The sequence below is a fragment of the Erinaceus europaeus genome, chromosome 12, assembly GCF_950295315.1.
Source record: "Erinaceus europaeus chromosome 12, mEriEur2.1, whole genome shotgun sequence".
NCBI lineage: Eukaryota > Metazoa > Chordata > Mammalia > Eulipotyphla > Erinaceidae > Erinaceus > Erinaceus europaeus.
The window spans coordinates 6,977,039-6,998,792 of NC_080173.1; the positions used below are offsets into that span (position 1 = coordinate 6,977,039).

General features: G+C 40.6%; 1 protein-coding gene and 1 long non-coding RNA gene across 2 annotated transcripts; one reads left to right on the forward strand and one right to left on the reverse strand.

Annotated features, from left to right (window-relative positions):
* Positions 1 to 579: 579 nt before the first annotated feature.
* LOC132541824 (uncharacterized) lies at positions 580 to 4,006 on the reverse strand. Its single transcript, XR_009552904.1, has 3 exons — positions 3,953 to 4,006; positions 3,165 to 3,371; positions 580 to 822 (listed from the first exon to the last, which is right to left on the reverse strand). It is a non-coding gene; the product is annotated as an uncharacterized LOC132541824 (long non-coding RNA).
* A 315-nt stretch (positions 4,007 to 4,321) lies between these two features.
* On the forward strand, positions 4,322 to 15,118 carry KCNJ2 (potassium inwardly rectifying channel subfamily J member 2). Its single transcript, XM_007524468.3, has 2 exons — positions 4,322 to 4,454; positions 9,569 to 15,118. The coding sequence occupies exon 2, from the start codon at positions 9,811 to 9,813 to the stop codon at positions 11,092 to 11,094; it is 1,284 nt and encodes a 427-aa protein (XP_007524530.1). The 5' UTR covers positions 4,322 to 4,454; positions 9,569 to 9,810; the 3' UTR covers positions 11,095 to 15,118.
* The last annotated feature ends 6,636 nt before the right edge of the window (positions 15,119 to 21,754 follow it).

Below are 21,754 nucleotides of genomic sequence, written 5' to 3' on the forward strand. Positions count from 1 at the left end.
ATTCATGGATGCATACAATATATCCTAGATGAGACCTCCTGCCAAAATAGATTTTGATTTTTGAAACATTTCTTCTTTATTTGATTTATTAGAGACAAAGAGAAATTTAGAGGGGAGGAGGAATAGAGGGACAGAGAGACACCTGCAGCTCTACTTCACCACCATGAAGCTTTCCCCCTGCAGGTGGGGATCAGAGGTTTAAACCCAGATCCTTGCACACTGTAATGTGTGCACTTAACCAGGTGCGCCACCATCTGGCCCCTGCCAAAATAGATTTTAATTCTTTAGCAAAGCCACTGTGGGCTGACTACATTTCTAGATATGCCAAACATCATCACTGTGTATTACAAATGGTGAATACAACTTGTGCAATCAAGACTGTTGTTTCAAAGGAAATATTGGCTGTGTCGGCAGGGATGTGCAAGATACCATTCTTTTAATTTATACACACAAATGAATTTGTAATGGATCTGGGGGCATAACAAGCATATTAAACCATCAACAGAAAAGGCAGGCATTCCTGATTTCAGGTAGGCTGTCATCATCCTTAGCACAACTACACTTGGTAATAACGCATACAGACTCATTCTTCCCCATAAACTTGATTTCCGTTGATTGCAGTCCTCAGGAACTCCCCAGAAGTTGCTTGTTTTTGCACGGTTTTTGCATTGAATCTTTGTATGCAGTCATTTGTCATCAGACCATCTGACTTATACATTGTCTTCTCAACTAAAGACTAAACTCTTAGAGTCCAGGCGGTGGTGCACTCGGTTAAGCACACATAGTGCAATTACCTGAGTTCGAGCCCCAGCTCCATCTGTCCTATTGAATAAAAAAAAATTTTTTTAAAAAGGAAACATGAATTAAAAAATAAGGAAGCATGACTACTGGGAGCACTATATTCTTGGTGTCATCACCGAGCCCCAGTGATATCCCTGGAGGCAAAAAGAAAAAGACTAAATTCTTGAAAGTAACTTTTTTTGTTAAGCTGTTATCTCTCCATACCATCTAGCATATAAAGTACAAAGTTGTTCCTAAAGAAATGCATGTGTTCAATTTACTATGAAAATTAAATCTTACCAACTATGTTAACCGTAATTGTCAGAGATGTTCTCCAATAGATAAGACTGTCACTATGGAATAACATTTTGCAGTGTAACACTGGCACGTTGGTGGTGGGTGCAGTGAGTTTCATAGATATACAGAGGTTTAAAACTATATTCCTGAAATTTTATAATAATGGAAACAAATACTAAATAAAGATTGTATTCATTGAGTTAAAATCTCATAGTGGGTAGCTTGTCCTCATCAGCATATTACACATTTATCCTGCTTGTATTTCAAATCAGCCTGACAATTATTATTAATTCTTGCTGTGAGTATTAGTAAGTGGTTTTTAATACCAGCGTAGATGCAGATGATTGGAGATTCCCATCTCTTATTGTGAAATTGAACTGTATATATGATTAATGGAAGTCTGGGAACAGAGCAGTTGCTGGAGCCCTTTATTTAGGTGCAAAGGAAAGATTTTGTGTTTTCAGTAGAACAATCACTTTTGTGTCACATAACCATTCATAATCTGCCTGCGAATCTAGCTTGTGACTAATATTTGGCCCTAAAATAACAGGTGGTTGCCGTGGAGGGAATCAGTATGACAGCAACTGTCATTTCCTTGGAAAAATTTAATCCACAGATGGATCCCAACACCCAATTGTATTGGTATCCAAAATTAATGGGGATTTTTTTTTCTAAATTAAGACTGAGTTAACCAAAGAAAGACATGCACTGACTAGAGAAAATCTGGAGTCATACATTACAAAAAAGAAGAAAAAAAAAAAGCATATTTCTCAATATTTGAAACCTTAGGGTTTTTTTTCCCTAATAGGGGCATAGTGAAAAGTCATTCACTTATAAAACATGCACATTTATAGTTTTTTTTTTCTAAGTGGAAGCATCTAAGTTAATCTGTGCTCTTCTAAAATGGCAGTTTCAGTGACAAATTTTAATCTCTCATGTTTTCTTACTTAGCCAAATAATTAAAGTCAAAATTATATTCATATTTGGAAATTGCTTATTGAAAGAAAACAGCCCTTTCCCCCTTATAATTCAAGAAATAAATATTGCTACATGTTAGTCCCTGAGGATCAGAGTAAGGTTGATGAGAAAGACTGAATATGTATATTTATCTGACCCTTCCATAAACTAATCTATGGGAAATAAACACCATTTTAGAACTGTGTCTTCATTTCTTTAAAGAAATTTACCTGCTGAAGAAACTCAGGAGGAAACCTATTCAGAAGAGGTTTATTTAAAGTTCATTGAGCTGTTACTCATCATCCCTTTGGTTATGCAGAATGAGCATGTCTATTCTTCACGCATTATTTAGGGTAACCTGGTTTCCTCACATCCATCTATTTCGCAGAGCTAATTCAAACTTTTAATAACTAATAGATGACTGAATAAATGTAAACGTGGTTATCTCTTGTATGAGATATATTTCCGGGTACAGGGCTCTAAAAAGGCAAGACTGTTTGGTAACAGTGCTTGGAAAACTGTCTAGTCTTGAGAATGGAACAGAGACAACAAATTTGGCCACCAGCACAGACTTGATTGAGTGTGCAGACGTCCACACTCTGAATTTCAGAATGTTGCTCAGTGCTCAGAAGAGATGCAATCATCGAGGAGAGGGCTTAAGTATATTTCACTAGCACCTCCTAGGGGCCATGTGAGGGTAGAGGCCAGTAGGTGGGTACCAGAGCGGACTCTTGTAAAAAAAAGGGCGAACGATTTATAAGCTCTGAACAGAAACCAGAGTTTAGCCCTTTTCTTGAATTGTCAGCTTCACCTCGCCCACACACACAGAATCCACCCAGTATAGAAGCTCGTTCAGTGAAACAGTTTGGCGACTCTTAACGGAATTGTTAAAAGTGTAAATAAACAGCACCAAAGACGCATTTGATCATCTGAAGAAATAAACATAAAACACACGCTGGGATTTCAAACTCAGTGTAAGGAAAGCGCTTCTAAATATATTGTGTCCTTTTGAGAGAAAAAAAAATCTTCATTTGACAATACACAGAAATGCACGCACTTTTTCAACACACACACACACACACACACACACACACACACACACACACACACACACACACACACACACACACCTGTAAAGTTCTAGCACCCAGACCTGAGGAGCAGTGAAGCTGACACAGGTTTTTAAAAGGTCTACATGCAATATGCTCTTGCCTGGTTGCTGGGAATGAGGGCTGGGAGGCGCTGATGCGAGGGCAGAGCTGAGTGTCTGTAGGAGTTGCTCTTCCAGAGAATTCATTACTCCCTAATTGCTCTCATTTTAGATCAGCAGAGCGTGCCTGGCGGTGGTGGAGAAAGGGATTGAGGGCGGGTAATGCAAAAGGGAACGAGTCGTTCACCCAGAAGAGAAGTCGAAGGCGCTTTGTAATTCACGATCGTTCAGGAGGAGAAAGAGCCAAAAGGCTAAGCAGTTGCAACACTTGTGTGCGCTCCCAGCTCCCAGTTCCCAGCTCCCAGCTCCCAGCTCCAGCAGGGTTTTGCGCGCGGATCCTGTCCCCTCCACATTTAATTCCTAGCTCTTCTGCGCTCCGCTGGTTCTGCTGCAGACTGGGGCGGGGGGGGGGGGTGCGTGGGGCTCTGGGTGGGAGTGCAGGAGTGGGGATGGGGGGGTGGGGAGACAGGGAAAGAGAGACAGACAGATGCAGGAACCCGGGCTGAATGGCAGCTCTCCGCCACTGAACACGTTTCGCCTGCAGCACTGGCATGTCCCAGACCCTCGGGGGAGCATGCACAGAAATGCCGCCGCCAGAGAGAGAGAGAGAGAGAGAAAAGCTTGGGGTTCGGGAGAAGGGTAGGAAGCTTTGCCCAAGACCAGACTGCAATTAGGCAGCCGCAGAAACCCCGCCGCAGACCTTCCCACCTGCTGCTGTCCCAGCTGGGGCGCAGCTTCCTCCTCGCCAGCAGCCGGGGCAGGACTCCCGGGCCGGGCTCAGCGGGAGGAGGAGGACGGGGAGGAGGAGGAGAAGGAGGAGGAAGCGGTGGCAGGTTCTCCCCGCGGGTCGCCGGGGCCCGCCTGGGTGTAGCATCCTCCCCGCCCACCCCTCCCCTCCGCGGGCCCCGGGGCCGGCCGCGCTCAAACACGCGCTGCGATTGGCTAGCAGCGCCCAGGGGGCGGAGTCAGGAGGGCCGGTGTCTCGCGGACCGCCTCAAAAGGGCCCAGGATATTGCAGAGCGCACTGGAGCCCTGGCCAGCCCGCAGCCTTCCCCGGCGTCGGCGAGCGGGCTCTTGGGAATTCTGGGTTACTTTGACTCACTCGCTTTTTATTTTTTATTTGTTTTATTTTACAAAACGACTGGATTTTACATGCCTCTTTATCCCCCCACTTGCACTCCATGTCCCCATGCTCCTGCGCCAGCAACAGGTAAGGGCTACTGTGTGTTTTCTTCCCTCCTTCTCTCTGGCCTCCTGTGTGTCCCGGGGAGCGAGTGGACCTGGGCTGTGGTCCCTTAGCCTGCCCTGCCCTGCTGCTTTAGAAGTGCCCAGCTGTCATGCCGCTGCGGCGTCTACACACAGGGCTCCGGAGTCCCAGATCATTCCTATAGAGTTTGTGCGCACCACAACATCCCCGGAGCTAAAAATACTGAGACAAGCTTGGAACAGTTGAGCAATAGAAACAGATTTCTCTGCAGCATCTGTTTGTGCTCATAACTTTCAGTGCACCAGCTGTAGCAAGATACAGAGTTTGAAGGGAGAGGAAGCCCGTGTTCGACTCTTGCTCTGAGGGGAAGGGGGGGAGGAGTGGGAGGCTGGTGAGAGTGCATCTGGAAAGACTGGTCTTAAACCTTGGCAACCCTTGAAACTGAGGACTACTGGTCTTTATCCTTGCAGTCTGTTTTCCCTTCTCTTTCTTTGCTGTCTTTCTTCCTTTGTCACTGCATCAAGTCTAGCTTCTAGTTTCAGATCAGTTGAGCGGTTCAAAGTTGCTTTGCTGGGGAAGAGAAGGGAACCCAAGTTAACTTGGAGCCTGAAGAGCTCAAAATTTACACATGTCACTCTCCTCTAAGGACCTGCTGTTCTTAGTAATAATTGTATGGATATCTAATTTAAAGAATGAGCTTTTAGAGAAATACAGCGGTGAAAAAAAAAAAAAGACAATTCTACCAAAAAAAAAAAAAAGAGAGAGAGAGAGAGAGAAAAGGTTGCATCATAACGGACTCATTGTGACTATTGAAAAAAAAATAGAAATTCAAAATGGGCAATTTTGTGTCTGCGTGAGAGGACATATCAGTAGGATGGTAACTAGGACATGGCTGATTCCTGGGGATTTTCATCAACTCAGAATTTACCTGTTAGGAAAAATTAGGCAGTATTTAAAAGCCTGGTGAGGGTATGTAAAAATACATTTTGCCCTTTAAGTTGTTTTCTTCCTACCTTCATACTCAAGAGAGACTGTCAGAGTCCCTTTCACACCTCCTGTTATATATCTGCTGTATGTTACCTGTAAACTTGTTATCTTTTTCCTGCTCACCTCCACCCCCACCCTGTGTGTTTTATTCACATTTGTCACTAGCTGGAAAAGTTGGAAGACTCAGGAGTAAGAGGTTAGTTTCTTCAGGAAGCTGGAATGGGGTGAAAGGAAGCTCTGGGGTCAAGGTCATTTCACTTCACTCTCAGCCATTCCTCCTGTTTGGATGGCGCCTCTTCCTTGTCTTGTTGGTGTCCTTAGGAAAATTTGTTCTAAATTCTTGAGAATTTGGCAGTTTTTAAAGAACACACAGTATTTCTACTATGGACTCTATAGCTGTAGAATTTCTGGTTAAACTGTAGAGTCCTTGTATGACTTTTAAATAGAAGAAATAATGGACCTCATCTTGACTCAAGAATGACTTATTCAAGTTGTTTTTTTCTTCATTGTCTTACTATTTACTAGATGTGTATTTCAGCATGTGCAAATGCTGAATATTATTGCATGCAATATTGAGTATAAGTGTTAGACATACTCATGTAGAGCAATAGGTATCATCACCTCTACGCTGTCCTATCCCCCCTCCTCCTCCTCCCCATGTTTACTGAGCCTCTAAGAGGTGGCTTTGCCAGCAGTTGCGCTCACATAGCAACATGTGCCCGAAGCACATTCGGGCTGGTCTATATGGCGTCAGCTGGGGAATAGCAGCTCTAAACACTCATTAGCAGACCTCTCATAACCCAGTGCTTTTTCTTACTATATACATTTCCTATTCTCAGTTACAAATTTTCATATTGGCTGGAGGGTAGATAGCATAATGCTTATGCAAAGAGACTGTCATGCCTGAGGCTCCAAAGTCCCAGGTTCAATACCCGGCACCACCATAAGCCAGAGCTGAGCAGTGCTCTGGTTAAAAAAGAAAAAGAAAGAACTTTTCATATTGTTGCACACTATGGAAAACATTTTTATTTGTTCTTCAAAATTACAGTTTCCTGCTTTTTATAATTCATATTGTAAATATTTCTTAGACTGGAAAAGTAATTCAGAAACATCCATTTATACCATGACTTTTCTTGACCTTGTCTTTACTCCTAGTTTTCTGTCCTTTAACATCCTACCTAAGATTGGGGCACTGGACTATTTTTTTTCCATTGCTTATGCTTAATTTTGGCTCAGCCTATAAATAGTCTTAACATGAACAGCACCACATGTAACCTCTGATTTTCCCAGAAATACTTTTTACATCATTGGTTGTAGCCTGAGTAAAAGGATTAGTTCTATCCATTGAATTTATATCAGGTCCTTAAGAATTTTGACTGGAAGGGAAACATTGTTCATGGCATCAAGTATCAATTTTCCTAAATTGTACCCATCAAGGAGTGGCAGAATTTACTGTTTTCATCTACTCTCAATCCAGTATTTCTCAGATTATTTTGAATGCACTCCTACAATAAAGTTGCAGGAAAGTCCAGGCCCTGATGAAGGCCTCCCCCCACTCCCCAGATGCTCCTGATTTGGTGGTTTTCAGTGAGAGAAGAGCAGAAGATGCTTCCTGCTTTTCTAAATTCATGCAGGCATGTGGGCAGGTTATAGGAAAGGCATTCTGGATAGTGAAATAACAAGGCAATGGCCCTAACAAAAGTTGACAGGTTCTCTGTTTTCGCTGTTAATCAGCGTCCCAACAAGGAGTAGACATAATGTACACACACGCGCACGCACACACAAATCTGCTTTGCAGCATATCTGTTTGAAGTGACAAAAGTTTCCATTTTGTCACAAGAATTTCCTCTTCCCAGGCAGAAATGGTAGAAATTCTAAATGATGCTCTCCATGTGGAACAAATTCTGTCATTAGCAATGGAAATAAGACAATAATAGTAGCTCAATACAAACCATTTTCAAGGTTCTAAATGTGGAAAACTATTCATAGGGAGCTGGTGGTATTCTGTGTTTTGTAGAATTCAAATGAATGTCCTGGGGTCAAGATTTTTTGGAAAAGTCTTTAGATTTCATATGGTGGTTCTGCTTTAATCTGGAAAGAGTGCAGAAATAAATCAAGAGAAATTTGAGACTGTCTACTCACGGTCTCTAATGGTAGCTCAGAAGGAAGGATTGTTTTCAATCATGAAAAGGAAATTTCTTAGTGTCAGCCTATAATAAAAGATTGTGAAGTCAATCAGAACTCAAAGATACATGCAATTCTTAATTGAGCTCCTCCACCAACACCATACTCCCCTACCATTAGGGGAAAGTATACTTACATTTGGTGTTATTATCTCTGTCCTGTGTAGAAATGCTATTTTAAATGAGCCAAGTAAGCTGAAATCATTTTTCAAAAAAAAAAAAAAAAAGTCTTTCTCTGTCCAGAATCTAGAACTCTGAGGAATAGAAATCTTGTTTCTTTTGTCCAAGTACAAACTTCATAGGGAAGCAGACAAAACACTGAAGCAGGTGGAAGAAGACTGGAAGGCACAGTAACTTCTTTTTATAAAGTAATTCAAAGGCACTTTCAAATCGGGCATCATTTAGGTGTCAAAAGCTGCCAAAATGTAACACACATTGCAATTTTCACAGATGACTAATCTCAGGAAAAAATGTGTTAGGGCACATTCTTGCATAATAACTTGGATAAAGAGTGAGAAGGGAAAAGACTGTAACAAGGCTTTTTTCAAAGACAATGCACCTTGCCTCTCTCTAGGGGTTGCTCGAAAACAAAGTCCATCATTTGCTTTATTTGTTAGCAGTTGGTTTGGCTGCAGTTGCTTCTGTTAACTGGCTAATCTGAATGTGGATTTAGGGGGAAAACAAAAAGTCGAGCATTTTTTATAGGTCTTCAACAATTAAAAAAATATATATCTGTTGTTCCTTATGCTACTCTATTAGAGGAGGCTGAGTTTTGTGAAAAGCCAAGAATCACTTTTATTTTTTAATCCTCTACTATATTCACTCTGCTAACTTATATTTGGTAAAGAAAACATCTTAGATGTTTTCCTTGGCTTTTATTAGTCAAGGAAAACTGGTTTCTTTGGCATAACGATGGAAAATTAAAAGATAGTTTTTACCTTGGTGACAATGAGGCAAAAGAACACTTGAGAACTACTCTAGTCATAGTGAGTCAAGGTGAGGGCCTTCTCCACCAGCACATACAGCAAACGACAGCATGGGAAGTGAAAGTAATTAGTCTGACATTTACAATCTATTTCAGTAAAGTTGTCTCTGGGAAAACACAGACTTGCATCCACATAAAATGGGTCCCTGCCTTATCTCAGTCAGATAAAGACCGAGTCCTTTGGCACACAGGTGCTTACTTCCTAGCCTGTCATGACACATGGCAATCCCATCTCTGGAGAATTTCAGGACTGTTATTGCTAAGCAACAAAATCTTGCTCTCTATCCCCCAGAGCAAACCTGCATCTTCAAGTAAGAATCACTTGCACTGATATTATCAGGCTTCTCTGCATAGTGGCTGCGGAAAGTGCGTGAAGTGATAGAACAAGCCCAAACAGTCTCCAGGAATTAGGAGACAATTCTGAAGATCATGAGGATGGTCTGCTCAATTTGATCATTTAAACAAAATAGTCTGTGCCTTCTGATTTCAGCCATTCAGTCAAGGACTCCAGTCTCCTCTCATAGGCACCTGCAACTCGATTAGCATCACTATCTGGAGCCTTTCTGTGAAATATCCTCTAGATCTATCCACATTTTTTAAGTTTCCTGACAAATGTTGAAGTTAGAAAGTCTCTATTCTGCTTAATAATTTGGACTCTGGCAAGTAGAGAATGACAGAAGAGGGTAAGAGGAAAGTGACAAACTTGGGAAATAGAATAATCTAGATTGCTGTCCAAAAGGCAAGGGAAATGGACCTGAAATTCTGGCTGAAGCACTGTCATGGCAATGAATTATCTGTTTGATGATTAATTTTGTTTTTGAATAAGATACTTTTATTGTACAAAAATTAAAAAAAGAAAACCACTATGATTCAGTTCATACCTAAATCTGACTCTGTCTCTTGTTGGGAAATGTTGCTTTAATAATGGCTTATATTATAATAAATTGTTTCTTTATTTGCAGGACATATTTTCTGGATGTCAACTGAGTTACTGAGGTAACTCTGCATGTCAGTAGATAGACCTTGCTAGACCCTTAAGGCTTCTGGAAACCCCGATCTCTCCTCATTTTTTTTTTTTTTTTTTTTTTTTTTTTTGGTGTGTGTGAGTGTCCTCACTGAACATTCAAAACTGTTTCTCCAAAGGGTTTTACAAAAACTCAGACTGTCTTCCAAAGCAGAAGCACTGGCGTCCACCGCAGAAGCAATGGGCAGTGTGCGAACCAACCGCTATAGCATTGTGTCTTCGGAAGAAGACGGCATGAAGTTGGCCACCATGGCAGTCGCGAATGGCTTTGGGAACGGGAAGAGTAAAGTCCACACTCGGCAACAGTGCAGGAGCCGATTTGTGAAGAAAGATGGTCACTGCAATGTTCAGTTCATCAACGTGGGTGAGAAGGGACAAAGGTACCTCGCAGACATCTTTACCACGTGCGTGGACATCCGCTGGCGGTGGATGCTGGTTATCTTCTGCCTAGCTTTCGTTCTCTCATGGCTGTTCTTTGGCTGTGTGTTTTGGTTAATAGCTCTGCTCCATGGGGATCTAGATGCGTCAAAAGAAAGCAAAGCTTGTGTGTCTGAGGTCAACAGCTTCACAGCTGCTTTTCTCTTCTCCATCGAGACCCAGACAACCATAGGCTATGGTTTCCGCTGTGTCACGGATGAATGCCCAATTGCCGTGTTCATGGTGGTGTTCCAGTCAATCGTGGGCTGCATCATCGATGCTTTTATCATTGGTGCAGTCATGGCAAAGATGGCGAAGCCAAAGAAGAGAAACGAGACTCTTGTCTTCAGCCACAATGCTGTGATTGCCATGAGAGATGGTAAGCTGTGCTTGATGTGGCGAGTGGGTAATCTTCGGAAGAGCCACTTGGTGGAAGCTCACGTTCGAGCTCAACTCCTTAAATCCAGAATTACTTCTGAAGGGGAGTATATCCCCCTGGATCAAATAGACATCAATGTTGGGTTTGACAGTGGGATTGACCGTATATTCCTGGTTTCCCCAATCACTATAGTCCATGAGATAGATGAAGACAGTCCTTTATATGATTTGAGTAAACAGGACATCGACAATGCAGACTTTGAAATTGTGGTGATACTGGAGGGGATGGTGGAAGCCACTGCCATGACAACACAGTGCCGTAGCTCATATCTGGCAAATGAAATTCTCTGGGGCCACCGCTACGAGCCTGTACTCTTTGAAGAGAAACACTACTACAAAGTAGACTATTCAAGGTTTCACAAGACTTATGAAGTACCCAACACACCCCTTTGTAGTGCCAGGGACTTAGCAGAAAAGAAATATATCCTCTCAAATGCAAATTCATTTTGCTATGAAAATGAAGTTGCCCTCACAAGCAAAGAAGAAGACGACAGTGAAAACGGAGTTCCAGAAAGCACTAGTACAGACACACCACCTGACATAGACCTTCACAACCAGGCAAGTGTGCCTCTAGAGCCCAGACCCTTACGGCGAGAATCAGAGATATGACTGACTGATTCTTTCTCTGGAATATTTTCTTTAAACACAGCCTGTTGGTCAAAGGCCCAGAACAGTTATTCAGAAGACGGTACTGGTGCAGAGGTGCATCAAGGCAAGTGGCCACAAGAGACTGAGGCTGGCACAATGGTTTCCAAGAAAGATTGTGAGCTTGGAGGTTAATCAAAAGTAGTAAACATTGCCTCCCTGTGACTTGAAGGCACACAGATGTTATATAATAAGTTATGGGGTCTTTATGTTTTGTTTTGTGTTTTTACAAAACTTGAACTTGCAGGCAAGCCTTGGTTGGGTATTTGACTTATCCAGAATGCTTCTCTCTAGGGAACAAGAATGTTTTTAATGGCATAACAAAGGCAAGACTCTGCCTTAATTTTTTGAAAAGCTGCTAACTACATGAACACAAATTGTATTTTTGTCGCAGTGTAGTTTTTTCTCTGTGTAACTTAAAAGTCAGTGTTGAACTTCGTTAAAAGCTCATGATAATGGGCTTCAAAGTGGCAAGTATTTGGCTATAGCTGCCAAAATGAGAGCCTGATTTTTGAGGCCAGTAATTTGTTTGCTAGAATTGATTTTTTTTCCTCTCTTTGGTTACATAAGGGCATTATGTAACACTAGCCAAATGGTAGCCTCTGGGTTGGTTTTGTTCCCTCCTCTCCATGATGATAATGGGTTATCTCAATTTTTAAGTTAGACTGCCTAAAAGAAATACCAAAGATAATGCACATTTTTGCACAGTGGAACTTATGCTAAAAAAAAAAAAAAGAAAAGAAAAGAAAAAAGAAAAAAAGAAAGCCTTGTGGCTGTTTTGCAATCAAGAGAAAATAACTTTAAGCCCAAGTAAGCCCTTTCGTATCGCACCTTAGTCAGAAGCTCTGTCATTCACACAGAGCCTCAAAGTCTAATGCTTTTAAAATTCTGTCCTTCCATATAGCTTTTGCAATGTAAGAAGAAGAAAACGGAAGTGAAGTTTGCACATACACACAATACAAACATCTTTCTATTTTGCTACATAGTGCTGGTGTGGGTAACACATAAAGATGTTAAGAGATGTGGATAGTGATATGCTCTTAAGATTTTTCTGGGTTTCTCCTTTTGCGCATTCCAAAGTGTATTCCTTAACATAAACCTTAGTGGAGTTTAGGTGGCATCTTCAGAACTGAGCCATCCTATATGAAACAGTAAAGAGCTTTAAATTTTTGCAACTGAATGCATTGTCCAGTCTGTCTGAATTTCCAGTTTTAGACTTCACCTTGCAGAAGACGATATCAAGCCTGGCCTCTTGGCTAACTCTTCTGATGGTTATATCAGGAATAGGTCTTGCAAGAGTTCGGAGAGCTGAAAATGCCAAAGTGAGGAGGGGCAGAGAGACGGGGCAAGCCATGTTGATGAAGTACAGCAGCTCAAGTATTCAGGAGGGAGAGGAATGTTGGTTTTTAAATGGTAGAGGGCAGGATTGTAAAAAATGTCTCTGTATTTCAGAGTCAACTAGAGCCATCAAAATAGCACATGATTACAAGTAAGAGATAGGAATATGAGAGAATAATTTTTCCCTTTTTGAGCACACTCTTCATTGAATCTCAGCTGACCCCTCTCCTGTCTAACTGCCTGACTTGATAGAACTTTTAATTTAAAAAAAATTTTTTTCTTGTCTGCTCTAGTTCCGTAATAGAGCTCTTTTGTTTTAAAGATCTCTATTTGTGAACTCTGGGGTTACTGACTTTTCTTTTTAATTTGAATCTCAGAATCAACTCTTATGGTATTATAATGCTGTATGCCATTAAAAAACAGCTTGTTCTAGGATCATGTATTTTGTAATTTGATGTCTGTGATGGTCTCTGGTTTTCGAATAGCCATGTTCACATGTGGTGCCTGCAAACATTTGACAGTTTCTGCTGTTCTCAGCCTTCAAAGTTGCTGGGTTGGAAAATCATGACATTATTTTGATTAAAACCAAGGGAGATATGATAAGCTGTTTAACTCCATACTGAGAGGCAGGTTGAGGAAGTTGTTCAGAGAGATGGAGGAATCGGGATTGAGTAGACACGAGAATTCACAGAAGAGGCAGTACTTTGGCTGTTAGTGAGAGGGATGTCGAGTGCTTCCGCTGCTGCTATTTTTGATACTTTGCAAAGGAAAATAATCAAACCAAAGAGTATTCAATGATATGTATATTCAGTGAAAACCTAGTGGAGACTGAGGGTGACCATGGAGAATGCCCCTCCCAAACACACCTGGCTGCCGCTGGAAAAAGACTTGAGGCCTTTGAAATGGGGATGGGGCAGGGATGGGGATGATGGAGGAGAACCTTTCAACTTCTTTCTGAAAAAGAGAAAAAAAAATTAAATTTCTGGTGCACAGGTTTGTTTTTGTTTTGTTTTGTTTTGTTTTTCAAGAAAACTTTGCAGAAGCTATGTTTTTAAAGTGTACATTTTATAAAGTCTATCAGATATTTTCATATTTAAAGCCAAATGTAAATAGAAGTCTGTAAAGGAAAAAATAAGATGCCATAGAGAGTATAATTTCATTACAGCACGTTCTGAGAGCTAGTACCTATATGCTACTGGTTAGCATGGTTTTAGCACATGGTCACCAGCTTTATAAGGTTCATATTGCTGTGTTCTTCTGTTATTTATTTCAGCATGGACTGTTCATTTGGAAGCTTTTTCTAGTTCATTAGTACTTTAACCATTACAAGCTTTAAATGGCATTTCTTTGTCACGAGCCAAGACACAGGTAATGCACAGCATTTCTCGTTGTGTTTTACCTTAAAAAGAATTGTCCTTAATGACTGAGTCTCCTTAATCAGTGGGCAGGTGTCATTAGCTTGAGAGACTCACAGTTAATACCTGGATATTTATTCCTGGATACATGTTGCTTCTCTGTTGCAAGCAAATCCCCACTGAATCTGCTTAGGAATTTTAAATTTCCTTTTAAAGACTTTTTTGCCTGCATATGAAGGGGCAGTATATTTTGGGGAGGAGGCATAGATTCCCCACTTATCCTACTTTTAAATAAAAGGTAGACAAAGTGAATTCTATTTTGATTATTGAGAAAGGAGTAGTTTTTTTTTTTATCCCCCTAAGAGTATACTTGAATTAGACCTTTTTAAGGATGTCATTATAGCACTGTAGTCATTTCCAAATTCCTTGGAGAAAGTGTGTTTTACTTTTGAAAACAATCAGTAGTGCATTATTTCTCCCCTTCACCTTCTGTCATCCTAATAAGTTCCCATCCTAAAACTTAATGTTATTTTCTTTTTGGATGAGCTTTCTTCCCTAAATCATGTCACTCTTGCAAATAATGTCAGTTCTTATTTTGTAATAAGCCACTCAGTAAAGCAAAGAGCTTGTTCTGAGTCAGTAGAATGAGTTCTTTTTCGCTCTTTGTCTGACAATGTTAAGATGGAAAAAAAAAAAAGTGCTGTGTAGTCACCTCCCCACTCTCGACTAGAATCTTTGCTCGTGATGTTGAGGTTCAGCTCTGGGCTTTGGCGAGTTGAACAATTTTGGCCTTTGACAATCGTTAATAGTTATTATTTTCCTGTTTGCAGATTTTTTTTTTGTATCTAAAGTCTTCCTATTCTACTGCACAAACCATGGATTGTACATATTTTTATATATTATGTCTTATTTTATTATTTCTAAATAAAAAATTGAAAACAAATCAGTGTAAAATCTTTGGACTTCCTGAATAACTACTGTAGAGTGGTTGAAATAGAAAGCAAATGTTCCCAAACAAAAGGACATAAGCTCTGGTAGTTTGGATGAATAGACCCATAGAAATTGCCTAAACAGACAGGTGCTGTGGGGTGGCAGCTTAGTTTAATCCAACTTAGAGGAAATCAAGATCATATTTTATTTTTGGACAGAATGGTCTAGGTAGAAAGTGAGTAGAAAGATTAAAAAAAAAACAAAAACTAACAGATATCTCCCCCTCCCCAACAAAGCTGCAGTGAGAACCATATTTTTATTGTTTGATATTAATTCTCTATATTGACTCATACTATGCATGGAGTTCTGCTTTGTATATGACCTTTTTCTCACCCCCACCCCAAACCAAGTCCGAATATTATTGTTTGCACATTATAAGGCAGAAGTCAGCAAATGTATTCTTAGGGCCGGATAGTATGTGTATATAGACTGTGCAGAACAGATAGCTGTTGTCTCAACCACAAAGGAAGCAATCACAGATCAGACGAAAACAAAAGTGTAGCTATATTTCAATAATACTTTATTTATAACCACCGTTGGGGGTCCAGTTTGACTTACCATTTAATTTACGGACACACCTCTTATAGAGGAAGGAACTGAGGCTCAGTTTTGAAGTCAATGAAGCATGAGGTCTCTGAATTCAAGTCTCTTTTTTTTGGAAGGTATTGGCACATCTTGTGTTTATTCAATCTCTTATTTGTTTATTAAATTCACATTTTTATCTGCCAGCAAACCTAGCTTAGTCCTCTCAACTACATGTTATTTCAGGGGCATAAAGTTACTGCAGATATGTGGTATCCGAGTAATGCTATTCCCTCTAGAAAACTGGAAATAATGATGCTTTCCCTTTTGGAAACAGGACATTTGTCTCCCAAAATAGGAGTCAGAAGCAAGGAGATTGCTCAGTGGCAGAGCATAGGACTTACAATGCCAGAAGCCTGTTTCAATTCAAGCGCCACACATGCCACAGCTGATCTTTTCTCTTTCTTTTTTTTTTTTTTATTTAAGAAAGGATTAATTAACAAAACCATAGGGTAAGAGGGGTACAACTCTACACAATTCCCACCACCCAATCTCCATTTCCCACCCCCTCCCCTGATAGCTTACCCATTCTCTATCCCTCTGGGAACATGGACTCAGGGTCATTGTGGGTTGCAGAAGGTGGAATGTCTGGCTTCTGTAATTGCTTCCCCGCTGAACATGGACGTTGACTGGTCGGTCCATACTCCCAGTCTGCCTCTCTCTTTCCCTAGTAGGGTGGGTCTCTGGGGAAGCTGAGCTCCAGGACACATTGGTGGGGTCTTCAGTCCAGGGAAGCCTGGCCAGCATCCTGATGGCCTCTGGAACCTGGTGACTGAAAAGAGAGTTAACATACGAAGCCAAACAAATTGTTGAGCAATCATGGACCCAAAGCTTGGAATAGTGGAGAGGAAGTGTTAGGGGGGTACTCACTGCAAACTCTAGTGCACTTCTGCTTTCAGATCTTTTCTCTTTCTATAAGTCAACAAATAGCTTTTTAAAAAAAAAAAAAAAAAAGAAAGAAAGAAAGAAATCACTCCTGAATATGTTGAACTATAGTAGAAGTCACCTAGCTAAAAAAAAAAAAAAAAAAAAAAAAGATGTTTGGTGTGTTTTGAACATGACTCTGGGTTCTTTACCAGTATTAGTTCGATTTTGTACCTCTGGAGTAAACATTCTTTCTCGCCCTCATTTAAAAAAGTAGAAAGGTTGAGATACAAAGAGGCTGAACATCTTGTGAAGTCACCCAGCTGGCAGGTATTCGAGGTGATATTTAAAGTGAGGTCATAGAATGCTTGTCTGTGCTGTTTGTCTTGTGGACTTCTCAGAGCCTCGTGCGTGTCTGACTTCACCCTCCTACGTCGCCTTTTCGTTCAGGTAGAGAATGAGAAAGGGACAGAGAAATGGAGAGGAACCAGAGCACTGGAATTCCTTCTGCTCCCAGAGCACGGGGTATGGGTACTGGGTGTCAAACCTGGGTCTCACATAGCAGTGTTGGAACGACGCAAGGTGATCTGGATTCTGACCTTGGCCTCTTGTTTTATATCACTTCACCAGGTGTCCATTTGGAGGTGTCATCAATAATATAAGTTTCGCTAACCAATCTAAGGCCTTCCAGCTTCTCAGTTTTCAATCGCATAATTCATGAAAATCCTTTTTTTTTTTTTGTCCAGACAGAAGATTCTTTCATAGTCTCCACAGTTCCATGTTTAATTCTCGGAGAGAGGGAACAGCTCACAAATGGCAGACTAATTACAAATTTAAGTGTCAGTTGTGGATCTGGGTAAATTTCAAACTTCAGATTAATTTTCATTAACTAGGAGTTGCTTAGGCTTGTCTTGAGACAGAACCACAAAGCTCACTTACTAACCGAACCCAGGCATCCTACCACATCTGACACTTCTGCTTTCTTCCTATGGTCTGCAGCCAAGGGGAATAGCCCAATGCTTTTGGTGATTGATTCTACTAAGCAAGTTATTTAATGGTAACTCCAGACAGGGAGTTGAATGCTATTTGGACTTCATCTCTCCAACCAAACAAAAGGAAACAAAACAAAATCCAGAAATTAGTGTGTCTGGTAGGGCTTGTATCTTGCTACATGCTTGGCTCCATCACAACATGGTAATACCATGGCATTGAGGAATGTGCTGGCACGATGGCATCTTTCTATCTGCATCGCCCTCCCTCTTTGAAATAAAATAATAATAATAATAAAAAGTCATACCAGGAATTGTGAAATTGAGTATATATGAGACCCCAGTTCCAGCGCATGCTCACGCGCATGCACACACACACTAAAAAAGCAGAGATAGAATTTCAGGTCCCTTCTGCTTAGACCTTCTTATTAGTGATAAACAGGGTCTTCAAAGCTCTGTTCTTCTTGAGAAATGCCCTTTCTTCTACCCCACCCTTGGGTAACGTGCGCAAAAGGAAAACTAATTTCTCTGTAGATATGTCAATTTTTTAAACTAGTGATATTGTTTAAGTCCGTCAAATCTGCTTTCCAAAATTTAACTCAATAAGAACAAGAACGCTAGGTTTAGACACTTTGAGTGCAATAAAAGGAAAAAAAAATCCAGGAGTCAGGTGGTAACACAGAGGGTTAAGTGCACTTGGCACAAAGTGCAAGAACCGGTGTAAGGATCCCAGTTCAAGCCCCCAGCTCCCCCCCTTCGGGGAGTCGCTTCACAGGCGGTGAAGCAGGTCTGCAGGTGGCTATCTTTCTCTCCCCCTCTCTGTCGTCCCCTCCTCTCTCCATTTCTCTCTGTCCTATCCAACAACAACGACAACAATAACAACTACAACAATAAAACAACAAAGGCAACAAAAGAGAATAAATATAATTTTTTTTTAATCCATGATTAGGACATTTTAAGATTCACTGTCTTTCATTCAAAACAATACAAATCTACAGTCTGGCCCCCAGTGCCTTGGAGGGACTTTCAATGCTTTGATGTCTTTCTCTGTTTCTGTTAGTCTCATTTTATCTGAGGAAAAAAAAAAAAGTCAGCCTGAAGAAGTGAAGTTCCAAAACCCACACAAAATAGAAAAATACAAAACAAGCTCAGATCCAGAGTCTTAGTCCTTGATTATCTGAGCCACAATATGAAAGTCCATAAATTATTTGCATAGGTCCATTCTGACTGTCATAGTACCTGGCTCTGGAATAGGGTGACCAGCTGCCTGTGGTCTGTTGGGGACAGATGAATGGGTTTCCAGGGTGTAAGATTCTCAGTTCTCAAACTGTATTGAGCCAGTCATTTATTTTGGAAGCTAGAGAAGTTGAGTTGTTGGAAAAAGGGAGGAGAGAGACCGTTAAGAATGTGGAGAGAGGAGTGTATGAAAGGTGAGCCATTTTCAGCACAGAGTGTTGCTACTGAAGAGTCTGAAGAATGATAATGATGAATAATTACACATAAGTGCTTCTCTCCAAATAACTGAAATGTGTTGCCTCAGGGGCATTCATTCTTTTGGAGAATGGTTTTCTGAAATAATGCAATTCTCTGCTTTACTAAAGCATCTTATATACTAGTTAACATGTCCTTGTGTGACAGGAACTAATTTAGTCGCATCTCTTCCTGATGGGGGTGGGTTTTTAAAGGTTTTCTCATTAAGCTGTCAGCTATTATTTTGTCCACTGCAAAACCCTCCTAACATCATTTAGGGTTTTGATTTGAATCCACTGTATGAAGTAGTCCTCACTTAGAACTTGATGACTGATATCAGAATGCTGGGTGGACCAGGTTCCACATGCTACCATGATGCCAATCAGACTTCCCTGGACAGACAATCCCACCAATGTGTCCTGGAGCCCTGCCTCCCCAGAGCCCTGGCCCACTAAGGAAAGAGAGAGACTGCCTGGGAGTATGGATTGACCTGTCAACACCCATGTTCAGTGGGGAAGCAATTACAGAAGCCAGCCCTTCCACCTTCTGCACCCCATAATGACCTTGGGCCCATACTCCCAGAGGGATAGAGAATAGGGAAGCTATCAGGGGAGGGGATGAGATACGGAGTTCTGGGGGTGGGAACTGTGTGGAGTTGTACCCCTCTTATCCTATGGTTTTGTCAGTGTTTCCTTTTTATAAATAAGGTAAAATAACAACAATAATAATAATATGCCAGGTGGGTCAAAAGGTTGTTTGGAAGACTTCAGGTATTGCTTGAATCTAGGAAGGGATCTGTGGTACTTGAGCTCTTGTCTATTTGAGGTTTAAGAGTGTATTCTGAAAGGCTGGTATAATCAAGAGATTTGTTTTCTACAAAATTCTATTCCACTTGACCAAATTTTGTTTTTAGTTTCTGTTGGAATTTCACTACTATGGACTTACAGAAACAGGGAAAGAGTGGCAGAGGGCAGGAAGGAAAGACACCACCACGCCCATGGTTCTTTTAGAATATTGGGAACTGGGTTCTGACTAAGAGTGTGTATGGCAAAGAAGTCACTCTTCCAAAAGAGGTGTCATGTCATTCCAAACCGTTTCTTAAGGAATTATTCTATGGTGTTGGTTACTCAGTTTTCTATGTGGACTTTGCCTTTAACACAGCAAAGCAGGAATTCACATATTCATTTTTTTCTTACCATTAAATAAATGAGTTTTAGATATAAAAATTTTTGAATACAACTACCAATTATTGAGTACTTAGAATACACAACAGGTCTCACTGATGCCAAACAACATAATGAGAATGAAAGTTCAATATCTTTTCCTTTTAATATTGATGAGAAAAAAAATCCCCAAACTACTGGGCATTGTTTGAAACTTGCTTTTGTATTTGGCACTAAGCATAAGTATAGTTCTTGCCCTCTGTATACATTAAAAAAAATAGTTGATGATATATTTATTTCAGGAATATCCCCATAGATTTAATTATTTTTGCAATAATGATTGGGAATCATTGTGTTGATTTTGTAAAAGCTTGGCTTTCAAAAACTCTCTTTTTCAACTTTGTCATGACTGCTCTGGCTTGGTTTTGCTTAGATTATTTCTAAGGCATCAATTTTACTTCAATGCCTCCCAAAATCTTGCCACAAGGGCAAAAAGACATGCCACAGACAAGTATCTGACTTCACTACTATAAAACAAACAAATATTAACATCTCACAGTGCAGCTTTACTTGGCTTTTGTTTTTCAGATCTTTTGCTAATACACTCTTACTTCTAAATCTCAAGTAACTTTGATTCTGCAAACCAAGAGAGTGTTTAACTATAGTGTATGTAGGAGTTTCCTTGAAAACATAGCTGCATAGGACACTTGGACACAGACTTATAAAAACAGATTATTTACCCATCAAGAAATTCCAAAGACAAATGTATACACATCCCTAACAAAACATTCTTGGCAAACAAACCAACAAACCCACAAAAATACACACACACACACACACACACACACACACACACACACACACACACACACACACACCCCAACCTTCTCAAGTGACAACCACTTGTACAAAATTGAGAAAAAGTAGAATCATCATGCCAAAGTCCTGTCAGAAGCTCTTTTGGTGGCTAACAGTTCACTTACAAAACCCTCCCTGCCTTTTCCAGAATCAGCTAAGCACTGCAACCTGATTCACTTGGGCTTACTCCATGAGGCAGCTACATCAGATGCCCTGGAGTTACCATAGAAACTGAAGGAAGCATTGAAGTACCTTCTTCTGCATACTCTTTAATTTTGTCTGAGTGACTTTATTTAAGAACCAAAAATAAAAGGTGCATAAGGATGTAATTATATAAAAAGCCGTGTTCAATGATAGATGCAGTCTGTACTTTTGCCTTAATCTACAGTTCATTTCTCCCTCCTATTTCAAAACATTTGAACTACTCAAGCAGTAGTCCTTCATTTAGGGACTAATTGAACTGAGGCCCAGATTTACCAAGATAAAGGAGTGAGGCTTTCTTCTTTATTTCTCCCTTTCCCTGGCTCATACTTGACAGCTGAATGGCAATTCTTTTAAAATAAAGACTATTTCCAGTGCATTTCCTTTTAGGCCTCTGGCTTCATGAAGGCTTACTTAAATTTTTCTGCCTTCAGGCATTCACTAGTTTCAAACATTCTATAGGTTTATGATCATTTTTGCAGGATGATAAAAAGAAGTGACTGAAGAATGCCAGAAAAGCAATTAGTGAAGAAAGCCAAGGAAATATATTCTTCTTCATCCTTTTGAATCCTGTTGCTATTTGCAATCAACAGCTGCTTTCACCATGGAGAGGTAGGGGAGGGAGATATGAATACCTCCATGGTGACCCTATTGCAGTATTTGCCTGTGAACAAGGGTTAAGAATTTAGACAGTCTGTTCTCATCCTTTATACTTTCTGACTGAATGACGCATTAAGTTTCCTGGAAAAAGAACGACCTCTTCTTCCTCGTCTCCTTGAATGTGACAAGGCAATCCTGAACCTGCATAATGGCA